Source organism: Haematobia irritans, chromosome 3 (assembly GCF_050003625.1).
Source record: "Haematobia irritans isolate KBUSLIRL chromosome 3, ASM5000362v1, whole genome shotgun sequence".
NCBI classification, from domain to species: Eukaryota; Metazoa; Arthropoda; class Insecta; order Diptera; family Muscidae; genus Haematobia; species Haematobia irritans.
The window spans coordinates 137,573,041-137,597,082 of NC_134399.1; the positions used below are offsets into that span (position 1 = coordinate 137,573,041).

At 31.5% G+C, this 24,042-nt stretch overlaps 1 protein-coding gene and 12 non-coding genes across 15 annotated transcripts in view; 12 read left to right on the forward strand and 1 right to left on the reverse strand.

Moving 5' to 3' along the window:
- The window catches only part of Ptp4E (Protein tyrosine phosphatase 4E), a 446,480-nt gene that overhangs the window by 45,219 nt on the left and 377,219 nt on the right, over window positions 1-24,042 (reverse strand). For all 3 annotated transcript variants that reach the window (XM_075302616.1, XM_075302615.1, XM_075302614.1), the window contains exon 4: window positions 8,376-8,657. In XM_075302616.1, coding sequence (XP_075158731.1) covers window positions 8,376-8,657 — 282 coding nt within the window. The remainder of the gene's footprint in view (window positions 1-8,375; window positions 8,658-24,042) is intronic.
- Window positions 14,001-14,071, forward strand: TRNAG-GCC (transfer RNA glycine (anticodon GCC)). Its single transcript has one exon. It is a non-coding gene; the product is annotated as a tRNA-Gly (tRNA).
- On the forward strand, window positions 16,588-16,658 carry TRNAG-GCC (transfer RNA glycine (anticodon GCC)). Its single transcript has one exon. It is a non-coding gene; the product is annotated as a tRNA-Gly (tRNA).
- TRNAG-GCC (transfer RNA glycine (anticodon GCC)) lies at window positions 16,901-16,971 on the forward strand. The gene has a single exon. It is a non-coding gene; the product is annotated as a tRNA-Gly (tRNA).
- TRNAS-GCU (transfer RNA serine (anticodon GCU)) lies at window positions 17,251-17,321 on the forward strand. The gene has a single exon. It is a non-coding gene; the product is annotated as a tRNA-Ser (tRNA).
- TRNAG-GCC (transfer RNA glycine (anticodon GCC)) lies at window positions 17,577-17,647 on the forward strand. The gene has a single exon. It is a non-coding gene; the product is annotated as a tRNA-Gly (tRNA).
- Window positions 18,115-18,185, forward strand: TRNAG-GCC (transfer RNA glycine (anticodon GCC)). The gene has a single exon. It is a non-coding gene; the product is annotated as a tRNA-Gly (tRNA).
- TRNAG-GCC (transfer RNA glycine (anticodon GCC)) lies at window positions 18,780-18,850 on the forward strand. Its single transcript has one exon. It is a non-coding gene; the product is annotated as a tRNA-Gly (tRNA).
- TRNAG-GCC (transfer RNA glycine (anticodon GCC)) lies at window positions 19,320-19,390 on the forward strand. The gene has a single exon. It is a non-coding gene; the product is annotated as a tRNA-Gly (tRNA).
- On the forward strand, window positions 19,961-20,031 carry TRNAG-GCC (transfer RNA glycine (anticodon GCC)). The gene has a single exon. It is a non-coding gene; the product is annotated as a tRNA-Gly (tRNA).
- Window positions 20,322-20,392, forward strand: TRNAG-GCC (transfer RNA glycine (anticodon GCC)). Its single transcript has one exon. It is a non-coding gene; the product is annotated as a tRNA-Gly (tRNA).
- Window positions 20,679-20,749, forward strand: TRNAG-GCC (transfer RNA glycine (anticodon GCC)). Its single transcript has one exon. It is a non-coding gene; the product is annotated as a tRNA-Gly (tRNA).
- TRNAG-GCC (transfer RNA glycine (anticodon GCC)) lies at window positions 23,256-23,326 on the forward strand. The gene has a single exon. It is a non-coding gene; the product is annotated as a tRNA-Gly (tRNA).

The window sequence follows — 24,042 nt, forward strand, 5'->3', positions numbered from 1 at the left end:
AAGTTTTCTAGAAATAATATTTTGACAAATTTTCTATACAAATAGACTTTTGACAAAATTTTCTATATAAATAAAATTTTTGACATTTTCTATAGAAATAAAATTTTGACAAAATTTTCTATACAAATAAATTTTGGCAAAATATTCTATAGAAATAAAATGTTGACAAAATTTTCTGGAGAAATAAGTTGTTGACAAACATTTCTATAGAAATAAAGTTTTGACAAAATTTTCTTTATAAATAAAATTTTGACAACATTTTTAAAATTGTGACAAAATATTCTATAGAAATAAAATTTTGACAAAATTTTCTATAGAAATAAAACTATGACAAAATTTTCTATAGAAATAACATTTTTACAAAATTTTGTGAAGAAATAAAATGTTGACAAAATTGTCAATAGAAATAAAATTTTGAAAAAATTTTCTATCGAAATACAAGTTTTGACAAAATTTTCTATTGGCAAAGTTTTCTAGAAATAAAATTTTGACAAAATTTTCTATAGAAATAAAATTTTGAAAAAAATTTCTATACAAATAAATTTTGGCAAAATATTCTATAGAAATAAAATGTTGACAAAACTTTCTGGGGAAATAAGTTGTTGACAAAAACTTCTACAGAAATAAAATTTTGACAAAATTTTCTATAGGAAAAAATTTTGAAAAATTTTCTATATATATAAAATGTTGACAAAATTTTCTGGAGAAATAAGTTGTTGACAAAAATTTCTATAGAAATAAAATTTTGGCAAAATTTTCTACAGGAAAAATTTTGACAAAATTTTCTATATATATAAAATTTTGACAAAATTTTCTATATATATAAAATTTTGACAAAATTTTCTATAGAAATAAAATGTTGACAAAATATTCTATAGAAATAAAATTTTGACAAAATTTTCTACAGAAAAAAAAAATTTGACAAAATTTTCTATAGAAATACAATTTTGACAAAATATTCTAAAGAAATAAAATTTTGACAAAATTTTCTATAGAAATAAAATGTTGACAAAATTTTCTATAGAAATAAAATTTTTGACAAAATTTTCTATTGACAAAGTTTTCTAGAAATAAAATTTTGACAAAATTTTCTATATATATAAAATTTTGACAAAATTTTCTATAGGAATAAAATGTTGACAAAATATTCTATAGAAATAAAATTTGGACAAAATTTTCTTTAGAAATAAAATTTTGACAAAATTTTCTATAGAAATACAATTTTGACAAAATTTTCTTTGCAAATTAAATTTTGACAAAATTTTCTTTACAAATAAAATTTTGACAAAATTTTCTACAGGAAAAAATTTTGACAAAATTTTCTATATATATAAAATTTTGACAAAATTTTCTATAGAAATAAAATGTTGACAAAATATTCCATAGAAATAAAATTTTGACAAAATTTTCTTTAGAAATAAAATTTTTTAAAATTAAAAAAAAAATACAATTTTGACAAAATATTCTATAGAAATAAAATTTTGACAAAATTTTCTATAGAAATAACATTTTTACAAAATTTTCTGAAGACATAAAAGGTTGACAAAATTTTCAATAGAAATAAAATTTTGACAAAATTTTCTATAGAAATACAATTTTTGATAAAATTTTCTATTGACAAAGTTTTCTAGAAATAAAATTTTCGATAGGAATAAAATGTTGACAAAATATCCTATAGAAATAAAATTTTGACAAAATTTTCTATAGAAATAAAATTTTGACAAAATTTTCTATAGAAATAAAATTGTTTCAAAATTTAAAAAAAATACAATTTTGACAAAATATTCTATAGAAATAAAATTTTGACAAAATTTTCTATAGAAATAACATTTTTACAAAATTTTCTGAAGAAATAAAATGTTGAACAAATTTTCAATAGAAATAAAATTTTGACAAAATTTTCTATAGAAATACAATTTTTGACAAAATTTTCTATTGGCAAAGTTTTCTAGAAATAATATTTTGACAAATTTTCTATACAAATAGACTTTTGACAAACTATTCTATACAAATAAAATGTTGACAAAATTTTCTGGTTGTTGACAAAAATTTCTATAGAAATAAAATTTTGATAAAATTTTCTTTCTCTGTCCTGTAGATAAAATTTTCTACAGTAAAAATTTTGACAAAATTTTCTATATATATAAAACTTTGACAAAATTTTCGAGAGAAATAAAATGTTGACAAAATTGTCTATACAAATTAACAAATTAACAATGTGGGAGGTGTGAACGGAGTCGAAAAATCCCGAAAATCCTTGAGAGAGGGGGAGTTCTCTGCATTGCCGGATTCATTTATTTTATTACGACAAATGTAAAGGAAGACTCTGGGGGAAGTCAATATATATGCTGGGAGGGGAAACTAAACTTTGCTCTCTTCTTCGTAGTCCATATACTGGTACTTCCGGCTTCAAGATGTACAAGCGGTATTGGCGATCTTCCATACATTTATAATTCTTAGTTCACTCAAAGGGTCAAAATTTTTTTTGTAGGTAGTTAGGAAGGTTGGATCTTCTCCAGCGCCCTTTTCAATAATATAGAAAACGTATTTTATTTGCCTGAAGATAAAAGACCAAACTTTGAAGGTAATTGATGTTAGTTACTGATATCAGAGGGGTTCAAAATAAACCTAAACCGATTTTAGACAAAACGATTTGATTGAAGTTTACTTTGAATACTTATGGATGTCAACCTAACGAAGTAATTCTGGTCTTCCGGATAGAAAGATTCTTCTCACCTCGATCTACTTAAATGTTTTACAATTTTTTTATCTTTAGATTTAATTCATTTTGAAAGTAAGCTTGCGATTTTTTTTTTGAAAAATGTACAAATACCAGTTGTTGACTGTATTGGATATATATACACTTTATTTTTAACGAATTCCAAATCAATTGAAAAAGTATGTGAATTGGAAACAAACATGCTTGGATGAAAGTAGTAGTTTTTCATGCACCATATACCACTATAATCCCTTCAAAACTACCTCATAATGGGACTGGGTAATGGGAGTGTAGTGTTGATTGTTAAACGAATAGTTAGTATACAATATTGGAATGGGAAGACAGTATGGGATTTCATAATTTGTACATAAAAGTTAAATTGACTTGGGCCAACTATAAATGGATTTTTAATATGTTTGTGTGTGTTTAGCAACAATATAATTTTAAGGTATAATGTTATGGCCCAATAATAGATATAAATTGAAAACAAAAAACAGTCGTTGAATATAAATATATAAAGGATAAAAGGATACTCACAGGATAATAATAATGATAATAAAACTCAAATTAAGAGGATAACTTGTAATGCATGCCAATTGTTTAGAATAAATTACAATTTAAAAAAATGACACAGAGCTATTTTATAGAAAATCGGTAAGTATAAAGCAATAAAAAAAATTTTAAAAAATTATTGATGAATTGATAAAATTAATTAAAAAAATTAATTGATTTAACACCAGGTCTACTTAAAATTAAATAGTATTTCAATTTAAACAATAACTTAAATTTTTACTATTTAATTTTTTTTATAAACCTTACACAGTTATGTGTAAATCATATTTGGGTATGAGACAGCTTTGATATTGATTATGTGACAATATATGGTGTCCGTATGTTTGCGGAATAATTATTTATTACAAATACTAAATATAAATTTAAAGAAATTGCAATTCTCGAACATGCAGCACGCATACACCAAGAATTGGGAGAACATCATATTTGCACATTTAATTTCGTGGCACAGAGGCTGTCCAGTTCGCTAGCCAATGGAATAGATTTTACATACCCTCCACTATAGGATGGGGATTTCTAACTCAACGAAATATTGGTCTCATATTCCACAAAGGATTCCAGTGAAATTCTCAGTCGATCTAGAGATGTCCGTCCGTCTGTTGAAATGACGCTAACTTTTGAAACCATGAAGCTATTGTCTTGAAACTTAGTCCAAGTAGTTACTGTTGTAGTTATTATGCATCCCCAGATAAACCGATCCCCAGATTTGATCTTCAGAGCCTCTTGGAGTACTAAAATTCATCCCATCCGGTTGAAATTTGTTCCGTGATGTTAGTATATGCCTTCAAATAACCATACAAAGATTGGTCCATATAGGTCCATAATTATATATTGGCCCCATATAAACCGACCTGACAAGATTCAAATTCTGAGGCCTCATGGAAGAACAAATTTCATCCGAAATTTGGCCCTCTAATTACTATGGGAAATTTAGAAGACAATATACCTCGCCATCAGAAACTGTTACCACAATACAAGTAATTCGATTTTGGAGGACACTCTGTAGTAGAAATTGGAAAACCCTAGTGTTGTAATCTGTCAACTGACTGCTCTATCGCAACGTTCACACTATGTAAATATTTGACCGAAATAAAAAAAGAGTTCGTCGCCAAAGTCAATCCAGCAAACAAGTTTAGCTCATATTGGGTCTATAACATAACGATAGGGAGCCACCGTGGTGCAATGGTCAGCATGCCAGCCTTGCATACACAAGGTCGTGGGTTCGATTCCTGCTACGACCGAACACCAAAAAGTTTTTCAGCGGTGGATTATCCCACCTCAGTAATGCTGGTGACATTTCTGAGGGTTTCAAAGCTTCTCTAAGTGGTTTCACTGGAATGTGGAACTCCGTTCGGACTCGGCTATAAAAAGGAGGTCCCTTGTCATTGAGCTTAACATGGAATCGGGCAGCACTCAGTGATAAGAGAGAAGTTCACCACTGTGGTATCACAATGGACTGAATAGTCTAAGTGAGCCTTATACATCGGGCTGTCACATAACCTAACCTAACATAGGAGTATTTTCCAAAAACGATATCCTAATAATAATATTTCCTAAATGGTCCTGGAAAAAGTTTGACACTCATTTGGATAAAATATTTGCCTAGTGTGACCATACCCTGAAGCTTGATATTTTTGAGGTTATACGGACTCAGCAATAGCAACTTAAAAGATTCATCCAACAAATGGAGTTAAATGATAAACATTTTTGGCGATTATTTTTTACAACTTTCAGAGTGGATTAACTCAACAACGGTGCATCGATTAACTTAATTCAATTTTTGGCGCTGAAGGACCTTCGATGGTATGGTGAATTCAACTGAGGTCGTAATTCACTCCATGACGAATTTCGTGAAGATCGTTCAAATTCTGTTTTTGTTCCGGAAACCATTGAATAGGCTTATGACCTGAAAATAAAGAGCAGTTGACTGTATGGACCTGAATAAGCGTTCTGATCCATATTTTGAAGATACCTGCTCGAAACTGCTTTGACAATTGATTAAAATTCAATTTGTAAGAGGAAAATTCCTAGATGTTTTCTCCATAAGAAGCTACATAATGCACCCAAAATTGAGTTCTCTATCCCAGCCAGATCTATGCTAAAGGCTGTGGGTTCATTCGCCCAAACTGAAAAATGTACAGTTTAGGCGTGTGTAGATTTGTATCTGGCGTTTTCTTTTCAATGACTCTATTGATCAAGTCCTTTAATCTACTTTGTCCATAAATCTCAAATAATAATTATGTTAATTGTAAATTAAAGTAAAATAGATAGATCTTAATGGAAATATCTTAAAAAACAAGTATATACGGCCGTAAGTTCGGCCAGGCCGAAGCTTATGTAACCTCCACCATGGATTGCGTAGAAACTTCTACTGAAGACTGTCATCCACAATCGAATTACTTGGGTTGCGGTAACACTTGCCGATGGCAAGGTATCTTAAAACTTCTTAACACCGTCTTCTAAATTGCAAGATAGTCCATACGTAGTATATATTAAACTAAAAAAGGCCGATTAAATACGTATATAATTAAGTTTGACAAAATTTTGCATAGAAATAAAATTTTGATAAAATTTTCTATAGAAATAAAATTTTGACAAAATAAATTTTTGACAACATTTTCTATAGAAGTAAAATTTGGACAAAATTTTCTATAGAAATAAAATGTTGACAAAAATTGCTATAGAAATAACATTTTGACAAAATTTTCAATAGAATTAAAATTTTGACAACATTCTCTATAGAATTAAAATTTTGACAACATTTTCTATAGAAATAAAATTTTGCCAAAATTTTCTATAGAAATAAAGTTTGACAAAATTTTCTATAGGAAAACAATTTTGTATTTCAATAGAAATACAATTTTGTTAGATTGTTTTTGGCTCGAGTGGCAACCATGATTATGAACCGATATGGACCAATTTTTGTGTGATTGGGGGTCGGCTATATATAACTATAGACCGATATGGACCACATTTGACATGGTTTTTAGCGGCCACATACTAACACCACGTTGCAAATTTCAACCGGATCGGATGAATTTTGCTTCTCCAAGAGACTCCGGAGATCAAATCTGGAGAACGGTTTATATGGGGGCTATATATAATTATTGACCGATGTGGACCAATTTTTGCATGGTTGTTAGAGATCGACCAATTTTTGTATGTTCAGCCGGATCGGACGAAATTTGCTTCTCTTAGAGGGTCCGCAAACCAAATCTGGGGATTGGTTTATATGGGGGCTATATATAATTATGAACCCATATGGACCAATTATGGCATGGTTGTTAGAGACCATATACTAACACCACGTACCAACTTTCAACCGGATCGGATGAATTTTTCTCCTCTAATAGGCTCCGGAGGTCAAATCTGGGGATCGGTTTATATGAAGGCTATATATAATTATGGACCGATATGGACCAATTTTTGCATGGTTGTTAGAGACCATATACTTACACCATGTACCAAATTTCAGCCAGATCGGATGAAATATGCCACTCTTATAGGTTCCGCAAGCCAAATCTGGGGGTCCGTTTATATGGGGACTATACGTAAAAAAGGACCGATATGGCCCATTTGCAATACAATCCGACCTACATCAATAACAACTACTTGTGCCAAGTTTGAAGTCGATAGCTTGTTTCGTTCGGAAGTTAGCGTGATTTCAACAGACGGACTGACGGACGGACGGACATGCTTCGATCGACTCAGAATTTCACCACTACCCAGAATATATATACGTTATGGGTCTTAGAGCAATATTTCGATGTGTTACAAACGGAATGACAAAGTTAATATACCCCCCATCCTATGGTGGAGGGTATAATAATGCGATTTTCCATGATTAATATATGTTTATATAATCTAATCCCGAAATATAAAAGGTAACCCTCGTAAAATTCGGCCTGTCCAAACTTTCGGCTGCATATACTTCTTATCTTTGGAAATTGAAGAAAGCCTGTTAGAATGCAGTTAGAAAAGTTATTGGACGAGAAGGCTTAAACTGCAGGTAGATTACATTCTTTCAGCCTAGAACTCGCTGCTTGACTCATAGAATAGTCTAGTGAAGGGTGGAGTGAGTTGCAATATTTTCGAAATCTATCGTTTCGAAATCGAGTTATATTTGTCATTAGAATCAATAATATTTTAACACAAAAAATATTGGTAACACATTGTACCAACCACCCTGTAGTTAACTATAAAATTATTTGTTTAAAGTCACACACATAATCTGAAAAACAATATACTTTTTCTACAAAAGATAACGATTATTTAATCACAAAAATAAATCAGAATGGCCGTAAATAAAAACCAAAAGAGCAAACAAAATCCATTCAAAATGCAAATTAATCCAAGAGGCAAAATGAAAAAAGTTTAAAATATTAATAGTTTTATATTATATGCAATAGAAGAAGTAAATAATTTTCGTGTTTTATTATAATTAAAAGAGTGTGCATTAAAATTAAATATTTTTTTATTTAAGATATATAGTCATTAAAAGAATTATTATAAATTATAAAAACAAATTTAAACAAAGTTGATATCACTTTATTATAGAATTGTATTTTATTGTTTACCTCTTAAGATTTTAATATCCAGTAAATCTTTATGCCTTGTTCTCCGTACTTTAAAGTGTTATTGTGTTTGCGTTATAACATAAATAGATAATGTATTATTTAAGGAATATTAGAGGGAGAGAAATATAGATTATTTAATATTAATTAACAAATGGATATTAGTTACAATTTCCATAATATATATTGTTACAAAAAAAAAAAAAAAAACAAAAACAAAAAGAAAACCAAACCAAACCAAAGTTAATTATAAGCCAAAAAAGAACCAAAACCAAATATATTAAAATATTATTAATAAAACCCCTTTCCTTCGATTGATAGCTGAATCAATCATAATTAGCCCATACTTTATCAAAACTTATCCCCAAAATACATAATATATGGAAAATAAAATTGTTGTTGTATTTTAAGAAACAAACAAATGATTAATTATAAATCATAAATCACTTAAAAAGCACATTTATTTGGTCGCTTAGTGGTATCATCCGGATTATCTCTGCGTGACTTACTTGTTGTAAAATTACGACTGGTATAGGCAACTGACTCTTTGCCATCGTAGATGGTATAGGCTTGCACCTGATATGTGGCACCCGGTGTTAGTTCTTTGGCACTATGTTGGAATGTTGAATCATTGACATTGAATACACGATTATATGAACTGGAAGCTTCGGATAGGCCTAGAACTTTGATTTTAAATGCTGTATAATTGCCCTGAGTGGGTGGTGACCATTGGATAATAGCATTTTTACTGCTACGCACCTGTACGGACAGATTGGAAGGTGGATCGGGTGCTGCAAAGAGATGCGATAAAAAAATATATTTTATAAATGTAGTCTTTCACTATAATAATAAAATTAAAAACAAATATTAAATTAAAATAAATTTTTAACTAATTCTAATCCTTTGAAATTATTGCATCATACAAAATAATACTCCTACAACAATCAAACTCAATTAGTTGTCTTCTGCAAATTTTAAACATGTCAAAAGAAAACTGTCTTATTTGACAAAGTTAGCTTTGTACTCGAGAGAAATATCTTAAAAGTGTATCAGATCCCAGAAAAAAATGACGACATTCGTTCACGGTTGCCACAGTTGGTAGATTTTTTTCCGTTTTGTAGATTGGTGGAATTCCTGATGTTTTGAAAGATTTTGCAAAATATATCTAACTAAGAGATACTTCACAAATTTTCTATAGAAATAAAATCTTGACAAAATTTTCTATAACAAATAAAAATTTTTGACAAAATTTTCTATAACAAAAAATTTTGACAAAATTTTAAAATTGACAAAATTTCCAAAAAAAAAAATTGACAAAATTTTCTATAGAAAAAAAATTTTGACAAAATTTTCTATAGAAAAAAAATTTAACAAAATTTTCTCTAGAAATACAATTTTGATAAAATTTTCTATAGAAATACAATTTTGACAAAATTTTCTATAGAAATACAATTTTGACAAAATTTTCTATAGAAATAAAATTTTGACTACATCTTCTATAGAAGTAATTTTTTCTCTAGAAATTAAAATTTTGACAAAATTTTGTATAGAAAAAAAAAATTTACAAAATTTTGTATAGAAATAAAATTTTGGCCAAATTTTCTATAAAAAATAAAAATTTTTGACAAAATTTTCTATAACAAAAAATTTTGACAAAATTTTAAAATTGACAAAATTTCCAAAAAAAAAAAACAAGTATATACAGCACTAAGTTCGGCCGGGCCGAATTTTAAATACCCACCACCATGAACCAAATATTAGGGTTTCCTTTGAAATTTCAGGAGGGCTTGAGGACTTGAGGACACTTCCCGAAGATAAAATTAAAGATTTCACCTATGACGACTATATCAGATTCTGGATTTATAAGAACCATTTTTGTTTGAGTTTTAGAGGAATCATTAACGTATCTTGTAAGTGTGCAAGAAAATTATAAAATAACGTCTTAATTTGAAATCTTAAATCTGTGGAAGTAAAATCTGAAAATTTTACATTGAGTTTCAAGCAATTTTCATGATCAGTGCGCCTTCTACACCGTCAAGAAGTGAAGTCGGTCTATATGGAGGCATTATCAAATGGACCGATAAAAACTTAATCCGATACACGTTTTTGTGAGCCTAAAATCAGATAAAAACTACGATTTCTATAAGCCCAAGAACCCAAATCGGGAGGTCGTTTTATATGGGGATCATACCAAAACATGGACCGATACTCACAATTTTTGGCACACGTATTTGTGGTCCTACAATACCTCTAGATTTCCAATTTCAAGTAAATTGAATAAAAACTGCGGTTTCTATAAGACCAAGAAGTAAAATCGGGAGATCGGTCTATATGGGGGCTATACCAAAACATGGACCGATACTCACCATTTTTGGCACACCTCTTTATAGTCATAAAATACCTCTAGATTTCAAATTTCAGGCAAATTGGATAAAAACTACGATTTCTATAAGACCAAGACCCCAAATCGGAAGGTCGGTTTATATTGGGACTATATCAAAACCTGGACCGATATAGCCCATCTTCGAACTTGACCTGCCTGCAGACAAAAGACGAGTTTGTGCAAAATTTCAGCACGATTGCTTTATTATTGAAGACTGTAGCGTGATTACAACAGACAGACAGACAGACAGACGGACATCGTTATATCGTCTTAGAATTTCTCCCTGATCAAAAATATATATACTTTATATAGTCGGAAATCGATATTTCGATGTGTTACAAACGGAATGACAAACTTATTATACCCCCATCACCATTCTATGGTGGTGGGTATAAAAATACAAAATTTTCTGTAGAAATAAAATTTTGACAAAATTTTCTATAGAAATAAAATTTTGGCAAAATTTTCTATAGAAATAAAATTTTGACAAAATTTTCTATAGAAATAAAATTTTGACAAAATTTTCTATAGAAATAACATTTTGACAAAATTTTCTATAGAAATAAATTTTTCTCTAGAAATTAAAATTTTGACAAAATTTTCTATAGAAAAAAATTTTTACAAAATTTTGTATAGAAATAAAATTTTGATAAAATTGTCTATAGAAATAACATTTTGACAAAATTGTCTATAGAAATAAAATTTCGACAAAATTTTCTATAGAAATAAAATTTTGACAAAATTTTCTATAGAAACAAAATTTTGACATTTTTATAGAAATAACGTTTTGCAAAATTAGATTTTTTCTCCAAATTTTGGTAGATTATTTTTGGCTCGAATGGCAACCGAGCATACGGTACGGTACACCACACGTAATATACATGTGAGATATTTGACGAAAGTACCTCACCTTTACGTTTAAGATTGTTATAATTAAAGAAAAAATTTAAATGTTATTAGTACAAATATATATTTCTTTTGTTTCGTTTGTAGTTTGAATAAAAGTTTGGTTTATAGCAGCTTTACTGCTAAGAACTGTTGCATACTTTTAGGCGAAAGCATGAATTCTTCCAAATACAAAAATTCGTGTATAGTTAAACTTTACAATACATATTTCATAAAAAGGGATGGACCCAAAGTTAAACAATTTAGAAAGTTTGGAGAAAGGTGGGTTTTAGATTTTTTTCGCTATGCTGATAGCAGATAATATTGTGCACAATGCCAATGAGTTGGCTGATTATGTCTGATTAGGATATGTCCACATTTTTGAATGATGATATGATAAATACTTAGTCTACAAAACTATAAGAAAAAAATTGGAAATGTAGTGATTTTATTAACCTCTTTTAACAAATTCGGGTCAAAATATATAATTATTTTTTGTACCCTGCACCACACTGTGGTGTCCGTCCGTCCGCCTGTCTTTGAGCACATTTTTGTGAACAATGTCTAGAATTAACATTCTTACTATACGAGCCAAATTTGGTTGAAATCGGTTGAGTTTTAGATATAGCTTACATATATATCTTTTGCCCGATTTACACTCATAAGACCATAGAGGCCAATGTTTTACTCCGATTCATTTGAAACTTTGTACACACAGAAAAAATATCAAATATTTTCAATTGAAAAGTTAATTGAAGCTGAAAGCTTTTTCAATTAAAAAATTGATAACTTTTTAATCAAACCAGAAACATTAAGTCAATTAGGTCAATGATTGAAAATTATTAAATAAAAAATTAATTGATACAATTAACTTTTTAATTTTAACTTTTTTAGTTTTAATTGTTAATAATGTTTTATCAAAATAAAAGCACAAAGTGAATTAAGAAAGTGATTGAAAATAGTTACGTCTTCAATAAAAGTATTAATTGATACTATCATTTTTTAATCAAACTAAGAACATACAGTTTGTTAAGAAAATGTGTGAACATTTTCGCGGGTTTTTTATTAAACAATTAATTGTTCCAATTGACAATTTAATTAAAAAATTTAATCGATGTCGATTTCAAACCACAATTAATTGTTTAAATGATTTAATTAAAAAGTTTAACTAACAAACAATTAGATTTTTGATTGTATCAATTAAAAATTAATAAAAGAATTAATTGATACTATCATTTTTTAATCAAACTAAGAACATACAGTTAGTTTAGAAAATGTGTGAACATTTTCGCGGGTTTTTATTAAAAAATGAATTGTTCCAATTGACAATTTAATTAAAAAATTGAAGCGATGTCGATTTCAAACCACAATTAATTGTTTAAATGATTTAATTAAAAAGTTTAACTAACAACCAATTAGATTTTTGATTGAATCAATTAAAAAATTAATTGATTTTTGCAAGCAACATCATTTAAATTTTTAATTGAATCAATTAAAAAAAAATTGTTTGCAGAGAATAGAATGAGCATTCTTACTATGCATGCCAATGTCCGTGACCATGTCCATCCGTCCGCGATCACATTGTTGTGACCGAAGTCTAGGCTGCAGTTTAAGTCCAATCGACTTTAAATCTGGAACAAGTATGTGTTATGGGTCAGAATGATTTTGGAAGATTTAAATATAGCTCCCAGATTTAAATATAGCTCCCATATATCTTTCTCCCGATTTAAACTCATAGACCACAGAGACCAATTTTTTAGTCCGATTTATATTACTAGCATTTTGAATCGTTCCAATGCATTAGCCGGAATAAATTTTAAGTCTAGAGATTTTGTAGAAGTTTCAAAAACATGTTGTCGGCTGTGCCCGACTTGCGGTGGATTTGCAGCAGTCTTAGTTAATTTTTAACGTAGCGAAGAAGAGAACTCTTATATTTTATGGTTAATGTTAGGTTAAGTGGTAGTCTGTTTATTTCAGAGTTACGTGGACTAGTCAGTCCATGGTAACCCTATCTACGTATAAGCACCTTTAGTTTTTACCTTTGAAACCACTCAATATTTCCTTCTAACATATTGAACCAAGCATTAAAATTTTCCTGGCGGACCTCGAAAATGTTAAATTAACCCTCTAATGCCCAAATTTTTTTTTGCCAGCTGACTAAAAACTCAATGTTAACGATACAAAATCAAGAAAACGACACAAGAAAATTTTATACGGTAAAAATCAGTATATGCTGCAAAGCCTCTTGAACAGTTTTAACTAAATTTTCTTTTTATTTTACCCAGTTTTGTTGGCTTAAGGTGTGTTTTACTAAAAGCTTCCTCATATAAAGAAGCCCGCCTAAAGGCGACATTGGGCATTAGAGGTTTAAGCAGAATTTTGAAACTACTCAGTACCCCATATATGGTAAATATTGAACTGTGCACCCATCTCGATGAGATATTTGAAGAAGTCTCTGAGCTTTTCGAGTAGAGAATAACAGAACCCAAGGTTTTTTGCAGGTTAGCTGTCTGAGTATTTGTTGAACATGAAATCTCAGCTAATTTGTCATCTGTTTTATTAACAATATTTCTGTCTGAAAAACATTGCAGTGATTTTTCAGCGTGGAACGGGCCAATAATTTGACTCTTGTGAATCCCAGTGAAATCTAGCCAAGAATTTTCTAGCAGCCCATGGTTGCGCTTAGTGTCCGGAGTGTCGTGTTTGCACACTAACTCTGTTGCAGTCCATTCAAAAAGTGAGAACATACGAGCTCGATCTGGATGAAATGTTGACAATAACCACAGATATTGCATTTAAGATTAATAAAAGAATAATTTTTTGAAGTGAAGATTCTTGAAGATTCTTAAGTAACTCATATTTATAAGCATCGGTGGTTCAGTGGTAGAATGCTCGCCTGCCACGCGGGCGGCCCGGGTTCGATTCCCGGCCGATGCAATCAAAAATTTTAATGAAATTCAGACCTGGATGATATTACATTGGCGGCAATATTTGTAAACTCCAAAAGATTATATTAATTATAGAAGACAATTATATCCAAGCGATTAAATAGTCCGAATTCAATTCATTGAATCAAAATCATTGTTCTTGACATTATATCTAAGTTATGGTTGATATTGGAGTTATTTTTATACCCACCACCATAGAATGGTGACGGGGGTATAATAAGTTTGTCATTCCGTTTGTAACACATCGAAATATCGATTTCCGATTATATAAAGTATATATATTCTTGATCAGGGAGAAATTCTAAGACGATGTAACGATGTCCGTCTGTCTGTCTGTTGTAATCCCGCTACAGTCTTCAATAATGAAGCAATCGTGCTGAAATTTTGCACAAACTCGTCTTTTGTCTGCAGCCAGGTCAAGTTCGAAGATGGGCTATATCAGTCCAGGTTTTGATATAGTCCCCATATAAACCGACCTCCCGATTTGGGGTCTTGGGCTTATAGAAATCGTAGTTTTTATCCAATTTGCCTGAAATTTGAAATCTAGAGGTATTTTTTGACCATAAAGAGGTGTGCCAAAAAAGGTGAGTATCGGTCCATGTTTTGGTATAGCCCCTATATAGACCAACTCCCGATTTTACTTCTTGGGCTTATAGAAACCGCAGTTTTTATTCAATTTACCTGAAATTGGAAATCTAGAGGTATTGTAGGACCACAAATACGTGTGCCAAAAATTGTGAGTATCGGTCCATGTTTTGGTATGGTCCCCATATAAAACGACCTCCCGATTTGGGGTCTTGGGCTTATAGAAACCGTAGTTTTTATCCAATTTGTCTGAAATTGGAAATCTAGAGGTATTTTAGGACCATAAAGAGGTGTGCCAAAAATGGTGAGTAACGGTCCATATTTTGGTATAGCCCCCATATAGACCGATTTCCCGATTTTACTTCTTGGGCTTCTAGAATCCGAAGTTTTTATCCTATTTGCCTAAAATTGGAAATCTAGAGGTATTTTCGGGTCATAAAGAGGTGCACCGAAAACGGTGAGTATCGGTCCATATTTTAGTATAGCCCCCATAAAAACGATCTCCCGATTTAACTCCTTGGGTTTCTAGAAACCGTAGTTTTTATCTGATTTGCCTGAAATTGTAAATATTCAAGTATTTTAGGCTCACAAAAACGTGTATCGGATTAAGTTTTTATCGGTCCATTTGGTAATGCCTCTATATAGACCGACTTCACTTCTTGAGGGTGTAGAAGGCGCACTGATCATGAAAATTGCTTGAAACTCAATGTAAAATTTCAAGATTTTACTTCTACAGATTTAAGACTTCAAATCAAGACGTTATTTTATAATTTTCTTGCACACTTACAAGAGATGTTAATGATTCCTCTAAAACTCAAATAAAAATGGTTCTTATAAATCCAGAATCTGATATAGTCCTCATAGGTGAAATCTTTAAATTTATCTTCGGGAAGTGTCCTCAAGCCCTCCTGAAATTTCAAAGGAAACCCTAATATTTGGTTCATGGTGGTGGGTATTTAAGATTCGGCCCGGCCGAACTTAGTTCTGTATATACTTGTTTTTTTAATAACTGCAATATCAAGTTAAAGTTTATCTCTACAGTGCTGAGTAAACCCTCAAAAAAATCGCTTCTGTAACATATACCCCAAACACATTTTGCTTCAAGCATATATATTTTCAGGATTGGTCCAAACAAAATATTGTTTGTATTGTTCAAACATATGATGTTTCACCTTAGGGCAAACACTGGTAGTAAAAAATTTTAATGAAATTTTCTTTGAGTGGATATATTTTTAAGGCGCCCTTATTCTACTTGCAGCATACTCTCTAGGTCTTCCTTTCTAAACACATATATGTTTATAGGCTATTTCCAAATTAATATATGTTTTCATCTAAGCATATTAACATATATTTACAAACATTTTATGTCCCAAACATAATATGTTCTAACATATTAACATATATGTCCCAAACATGTTATGCTAGTTTATGAACATTATATGCTTGCACTTAAATACATTGTATTAAAAAATATATTGTATTAAAAAATAAAATCCATAACCGATGCTTGTGTAATCGGTGGTTCAGTGGTAGAATGCTCGCCTGCTCCATAACCGATGCTTGTGTAATCGGTGGTTCAGTGGTAGAATGCTCGCCTGCCACGCGGGCGGCCCGGGTTCGATTCCCGGCCGATGCAATAAAAAATTTTAATGAAATTCAGACCTGGATAATATTAAATTGCCTGAAATTATAGTATAATCTGAAAGATTATACAAACTTATAGAAAGCGTTTTATTCACATTCGATTATATAACCGAATTTATTCACTAAATCAAAATCATTACTTGTTGATATGTTATTATATCGAAATTATGGTTAATATTGGAGTTATTCTTTTAACAATGGTAAGCTTTGTTTTAAAGTTTATCGAAAGAGTGCTGAGTTTAATATAGTTAATATTAAAATTCATAAACTACAGAAGCATCGGTGGTTCAGTGGTAGAATGCTCGCCTGCCACGCGGGCGGCCCGGGTTCGATTCCCGGCCGATGCAATCAAAAATTTTTAATGAAATTCAGACATGGCGCTCGAAATATAGTAGGTTATCTGACGGATTATACATGATCGATATATTCATCTATATAATCATTCAATTGGTTTGAATGCATCCGGAACGTAATTGTAATGCTATGATATTGGAGTTATTCTTTTGAAAATGATAAATTCTTTTTTGTAAACTTACCGCTACTATGCTGAGTTTACTATAGTTAATATTAACATTCATAAGCTACAGAAGCATCGGTGGTTCAGTGGTAGAATGCTCGCCTGCCACGCGGGCGGCCCGGGTTCGATTCCCGGCCGATGCAATCAAAAATGTTAATGAAATTCAGACCTGGATAATATTAAATTGCCTGAAGTTATGGTATAATCTGAAAGATTATACAAACTTATAGAAAGTGTTTTATTCACATTCGATTATATAACCGAATTGATTCACTAAATCAAAATCATTACTTGGTGATATTATATCGAAATTATGGTTAATATTGGAGTTATTCTTTTAACAATGGTAAGTTTTGTTTTAAAGTTTATCGAAAGAGTGCTGAGTTTAATATAGTTAATATTAAAATTCATAAGCTACATAAGCATCGGTGGTTCAGTGGTAGAATGCTCGTCTGCTACGCGGGCGGCCCGGGTTCGATTCCCAGCCGATGCAATCAAAAATTTTTAATGAAATTCAGACCTTTAAGATATTAAGCTCGAAATATAGCAGGTTATCTGAGGGATTATAGTTAATCTATATATTCATCTATATAATCATTCGATTGGATTGAATGCATCCGAAACATAAATGTAATGTTATGATTGATATTGGAGTTAGTCTTTTAAAAGTGATAAATTAGTTTTGGTAAACTTACCGCTACTATGCTGAGTTTACTATAGTTAATATTAACATTCATAAGCTACATAAGCATCGGTGGTTCAGTGGTAGAATGCTCGCCTGCCACGCGGGCGGCCCGGGTTCGATTCCCGGCCGATGCAATCAAAAATTTTTAATGAAATTCAGACATGTGAGATATTAAGCTCGAAATATAGTGAGTTATCTGACGGATTATACATGATCTATATATTCATTCGATTGGATTCACTGCATCCGGAACGTAATTGTAATGCTATGATATTGATATTGGAGTTATTCTTTTAACCCCCATTTTCATGAAGCTCGGTTAGTGATACGTTAGCTAACTAATTTTTAAACCGATCTATGGACATATCTGTCATCTTGCCTATACATTCTGTATGCCAGTTAGGAGCTTAACTGCTAGAAATTTTTCAGTTAAAGTTAACTAGAGAAAAGATATTTCTAATTTACTTTCTGTTAACTGACAGTTAAAGCCTAACGGAGCTAAATGAAAATGGCCGTAAAAGTGATAAATTCTTTTTTGGTAAATTTACCGCTACTATGCTGAGTGGAATATAGTTAATCTCAGCCTTCATAAACTATAGAAGCATCGGTGGTTCAGTGGTAGAATGCTCGCCTGCCACGCGGGCGGCCCGGGTTCGATTCCCGGCCGATGCAGTAATAAATTTTTAGTACTGCATAAATTATTAATATTGCTAATATTAATAATACATCTATGCAACAATTCGGCAACTATCCGTCCGTCTGTCCCACTATTTGTTGGTACAAGAGGCGGTTCCATCTTATATTACATAATTTTTATCAACACCAACAATTGCTCCGGTTATGGTAGATGTATAAGATATTCCCCCAAGCTTAGGTTAGGTTAGGTGGCAGCCCAATGTATCAGGCTCACTTAGACTATTCAGTCCATTGTGATACCACATTGGTGAACTTCTCTCTTATTCCCCCAAAAGCTCTGATACTTGGCTAATCGTAAAAATTTAGTAACGAACAATTCGAAATATTCTGGGACTTAAATCCGATTTCAATTTTATCTTCTCAAAGATTTAACATTTTGCGATTTGTGATTCCGAATATCGGAACATGAGGGATTTTTCTTCTTGAATTACTTTTTTTTACCTTTAGGCCTTTATTGTTAATTCTCAGCGAGATTGATTGGCCCAATTTAATATAAAATTGCGTGCGTAAGCGAAGTTTTAAAATCGACCTAAAAATATTTTACGAAACATCAAATCGTATTATTTATAAGCATCGGTGGTTCAGTGGTAGAATGCTCGCCTGCCACGCGGGCGGCCCGGGTTCGATTCCCGGCCGATGCAAATTAATTTATTTTATTACTTTGCTTAATGTTTCTAAACCAAATTTTTGTTATAATTCATACAAAATCATTAATTTCAATGGGATGTTCGGGGCATGTGTATGTACATGGGCGAACTGCTTTACATTTTACAACATCTTGTAAATTGTTTTGATTTTATCGACAGGGGAATACCACCCATTCGCTTTCATTAGGAAATGTCAAACTAATATTTATGTATAATTTTAATTTCTTATTTATCACTACATGCGACACACAACTATGTTTAGCTATAGGAATAAATATTTAAGTGTCTCGCATTGGACATGATTAAATGCTAGAGTTAAATAGAGTTGGATTGATAACAGCATTGATTTAGTTTTAATAAAATTTTAAAAATTTTATAGATAAGAAATAATAAATAAAATGTATTTATAGAAACGATAGCTTGGGTAACGCGTGATAAACATTTCGAAGTCCATGTAGTATAAGCATCGGTGGTTCAGTGGTAGAATGCTCGCCTGCCACGCGGGCGGCCCGGGTTCGATTCCCGGCCGATGCAGTCGAAACTTTTGCTAAATTCGAATTTTATTCAATGTGCAATTGGAAATTCTTTAAGTGTCAATTGAGCGATTCCCAGTCAGTGCGGATAAGTATATTTTTAGTTTTACGACTTATAGAAAACATTAAGAACTAATAAATAATTCTCTTATTTTTTGATTTTTCGTTCTCAAAAACAAAACTAATACTTTACTTAATTCTAGGAGCATATATCTTTGAGGTTGAAATTAATAGTTCAACCTGACTGATTTGGAATTATTTGTTAAATTAATATTTTGCTTAGAAGTCAGAATATCTAACCAATTCGATATAGTGATTAACAAATATTTGAATACTATCCAATGTTTGCTTTCTTTGCTTCACATATTTTCCATTAACTAAAAATTTTTGAAAACATATTGAGTGCCTATGTTATGTTTATTTGATTTCGTTGTTTTTTTAATTAGCTAATTTTGCGTATGTTTGTTTAAAGAAATCTTACAATAATACGACGAAATCTACAAATTATAGTAGTAGCTGTTTCGCTATTTTAAACCAATTCTGTTTTTCATCTTGTAGTCTATTTTTATAAGCATCGGTGGTTCAGTGGTAGAATGCTCGCCTGCCACGCGGGCGGCCCGGGTTCGATTCCCGGCCGATGCAGACAAAGTTTTTGTTCGGCTCAAATGTTATTCAATGTGCTATTCGGAATTTCTTGGGTGTCAATTTAAATTTATTTTGCGAGACTGAGAAAATATAATTATGTTAACTATATTCAATTACATCTATAAGATTATAAAATTTACGCTATATGAAGCATAATTGTTTTTAATTATAAGATATTCAATTTAATATAATTATTACAAGAAAATGTGACAAAATTTAAAAATAATAGTAGCCGTTTCGCTATTTTAAACCAATTCTGTTTTTAATCTTGTAGTCTATTTTTATAGGCATCGGTGGTTCAGTGGTAGAATGCTCGCCTGCCACGCGGGCGGCCCGGGTTCGATTCCCGGCCGATGCAGACAAAATTTTTGTTCAACTCAAATTTTGTTCAATGTGCAATTCGGAATTTCTTGGGTATCAATTTAAATTTATTTTGGCACAGAGAAAATATAATTATGTTAGATATATTCAACTATATCTATTAGATAATACAATTTATACTATAGTAAGTACAAATTTCTTTTAATCTAAGATATTTAGTTTAATATAATTATCACATGAAAATTCCACGAAATCTAAAAATCAGTTGCTGTATGGATATTTTAAGTCAATTCTGTTTTTAATCTTGTAGTCTATTTTTATAAGCATCGGTGGTTCAGTGGTAGAATGCTCGCCTGCCACGCGGGCGGCCCGGGTTCGATTCCCGGCCGATGCAGTGCAATTTTTTGCTAAAATTTGGAAATTGGAAATTTCTTGAGTGTCAATTTAATGGACTGGTACCGATGTTCCAGTTTGTGGTAATTTTTAAATTTTTATATAATTTATTAATTTATATACTCTACACATTTACGGCCAAATTATTGTAGCTCTGTTAGGCTTTAACTGCCAGTTAACAGAAAGAAAAATGGAATATCTTTTCTCCGATTAACTTTAACTGAAAAATTTTCAGCAGTTAAGTTTCTAACTGGCATATGGAATATATACGCAAGATCACAGGTATGTAAAGGGTGATTCTTTTGAGGTTAGGATTTTCATGCATTAGTATTTGACAGATCACGTGGGATTTCAGACATGGTGTCAAAGAGAAAGATGCTCAGTATGCTTTGACATTTCATCATGAATAGACTTACTAACGAGCCACAACGTCGCATTTTCAGTGAATGGGCCCTAGAAAAGTTGGCAGAAAATCCGCTTTTTTATCGACAAATTTTGTTCAGCGATGAGGCTCATTTCTGGTTGAATGGCTACGTAAATAAGCAAAATTGCCGCATTTGGAGTGAAGAGCAACCAGAAGCCGTTCAAGAACTGCCCATGCATCCCGAAAAATGCACTGTTTGGTGTGGTTTGTACGCTGGTGGAATCATTGGACCGTATTTTTTCAAAGATGCTGTTGGACGCAACGTTACGGTGAATGGCGATCGCTATCGTTCGATGCTAACAAACTTTTTGTTGCCAAAAATGGAAGAACTGAACTTGGTTGACATGTGGTTTCAACAAGATGGCGCTACATGCCACACAGCTCGCGATTCTATGGCCATTTTGAGGGAAAACTTCGGAGAACAATTCATCTCAAGAAATGGACCGGTAAGTTGGCCACCAAGATCATGCGATTTGACGCCTTTAGACTATTTTTTGTGGGGCTACGTCAAGTCTAAAGTCTACAGAAATAAGCCAGCAACTATTCCAGCTTTGGAAGACAACATTTCCGAAGAAATTCGGGCTATTCCGGCCGAAATGCTCGAAAAAGTTGCCCAAAATTGGACTTTCCGAATGGACCACCTAAGACGCAGCCGCGGTCAACATTTAAATGAAATTATCTTCAAAAAGTAAATGTCATGGACCAATCTAACGTTTCAAATAAAGAACCGATGAGATTTTGCAAATTTTATGCGTTTTTTTTTTTAAAGTTATCAAGCTCTTAACAAATCACCCTTTAGATATCACGGTTTAAAAATTCGTTAGCTAAAGTAGCACTAACAGAGCTTTATGATAATGAGGGTTAGTGAAATATAATTATTTGTATAATTTATTATTCAATATATTCCAAAATTTGTTTCTCTCTGGTGCGATTCGAATGATCAAAATGAAACAGGTTCTTAAAAAGTTTTTCAAGACTGGTTCCAATTATCCTTGGATGTTTCCTTTGGAATGAGTCCAGGTCGTGTTCTAAACTGTTAATTTAGTCCGTCAATGTCAAACCCATGTTAAAGTGATCCAATCACTTCCATACACTGAAAAAATTTTCTTGGACCCAAAGATTTTGACCTTCTCTTAAGGATTTTGGTATTGATTCTGAGTCAAAGATGTGGCTTTTTTAAGCTAGAGACATTTGAAGCGCTTTTATTTTAAATTTAACGAATCAAAATATTAGTCAATTTAAAGACGATTTCTTTAAATCACAAATGTTTTTCTTTAGCGTAAGAAAAATCTGCATTAGGCCAAAGACATACGAATTTATCTAAGGGAAACAAATTACCAAAATTCGTGTCCAAAAATTAATGAAAAAGTTTTGAACAAAGGTTATAAACTTTGCTTTAATTAAATTGTCATTAATTTAAAGAATTTTGTCCTTAATATAGTGTAAATTGCATGTCCTAAAATTTAGGTTTCACAATCGTTCATATTAGGTCAATATTTTTTCTTGTAGGTTTTGACCACTACTGGGACTGACCCAGAACTGTGGCTGAACACACTTTAAATACCCTATGGGAAATTGGTGCAAATTGCCACTGATTGTAAGTTATTTGCAATTTTTAAATAGTCGTAATTTATTTATTTCCGTACTCGCTTGATATTAAAATCTTAGATCCATTAAGATTTTAATATCAAGCATTTTCACATTTAGTGAAATAAAATTATCAGAATAACCTATTGTTCGACAAAAGTTTTTTTTTTTTTTTTTTTTTTTTTAATTTCGGGTTCGATTGGGATGCCCAAATTGAAACAGATTTCTAAGAGTTTGTCCGAGACTGGCTCATGAGAACCTGTCTATAGGGTGCTCCTGCTAAATTGTCCCAGGACGTGTCCTTTGGAATGAGTCCAAGACGCGTCCTAAAATGTAAATTTACCACGTCAATGACAAACCAATGTTAATGTGACCGGTCCCTTCCATACGTTTTGACCAGAACTGGGACTGGTTCATACACACCAGGGACTAGTCCTGTACCGGTTCTGTGGTTGATCCATTTCCCGTAGGGTAACTACTGACGTCTATTTTTAAAGCATCGGTGGTTCAGTGGTAGAATGCTCGCCTGCCACGCGGGCGGCCCGGGTTCGATTCCCGGCCGATGCAGACCTTATATTTTGTTTTAACAAAAAACTATATTTTCTTTCTTTTAGATTATCATATAATAATTTTATTTGATTAAAAGATATTTTACCTAACAGAAACTCACTAAGTCCATTTACAGAAATTTTGCATTAGACTTGCGACACTATGATCTATAGTACTTTGAAAAATACTTGATAACAAATATATAATCTTCCTTTTGGAATATCAGGGAAATTTTTTTTAATTCTAAGATATTTTATCTAATAGAAATTCATAAAATTTAATATCTAGAATTTTGAATGCACTAACATTGCATAATTTTATAAGGATAGGTGACCCCATGCTAGACTGTCACGGGGGCGGCCCGGATTCGATAATGCAATTTTTTATACTCTGTCATCCCAAATAAACATTTTCGATATATTGTCGTAAAATCATTTCTAATATCTTTGGAGTGAGTACATTGCATTTACGTGCTCATAACCAGTCCCAAATAATTTGGAACGTTGATATTTGATTAGGGAAAAGTTTCTCCCACATTTCCCTGAATACACAAAACAACAAAGATGACCTAAGGAAAACTATAAACATATTAAATACAAAATAATTCCCCATCTCCAATATAATGAGACTGACTCATTTTCTTACCAAGACTTTGAATGACTTTAGTCATAAAAGTCGTGGTACAACTAACTCACTGACCTTTAGGTCAGTTACTAGGGTGAGGCTTTTATACA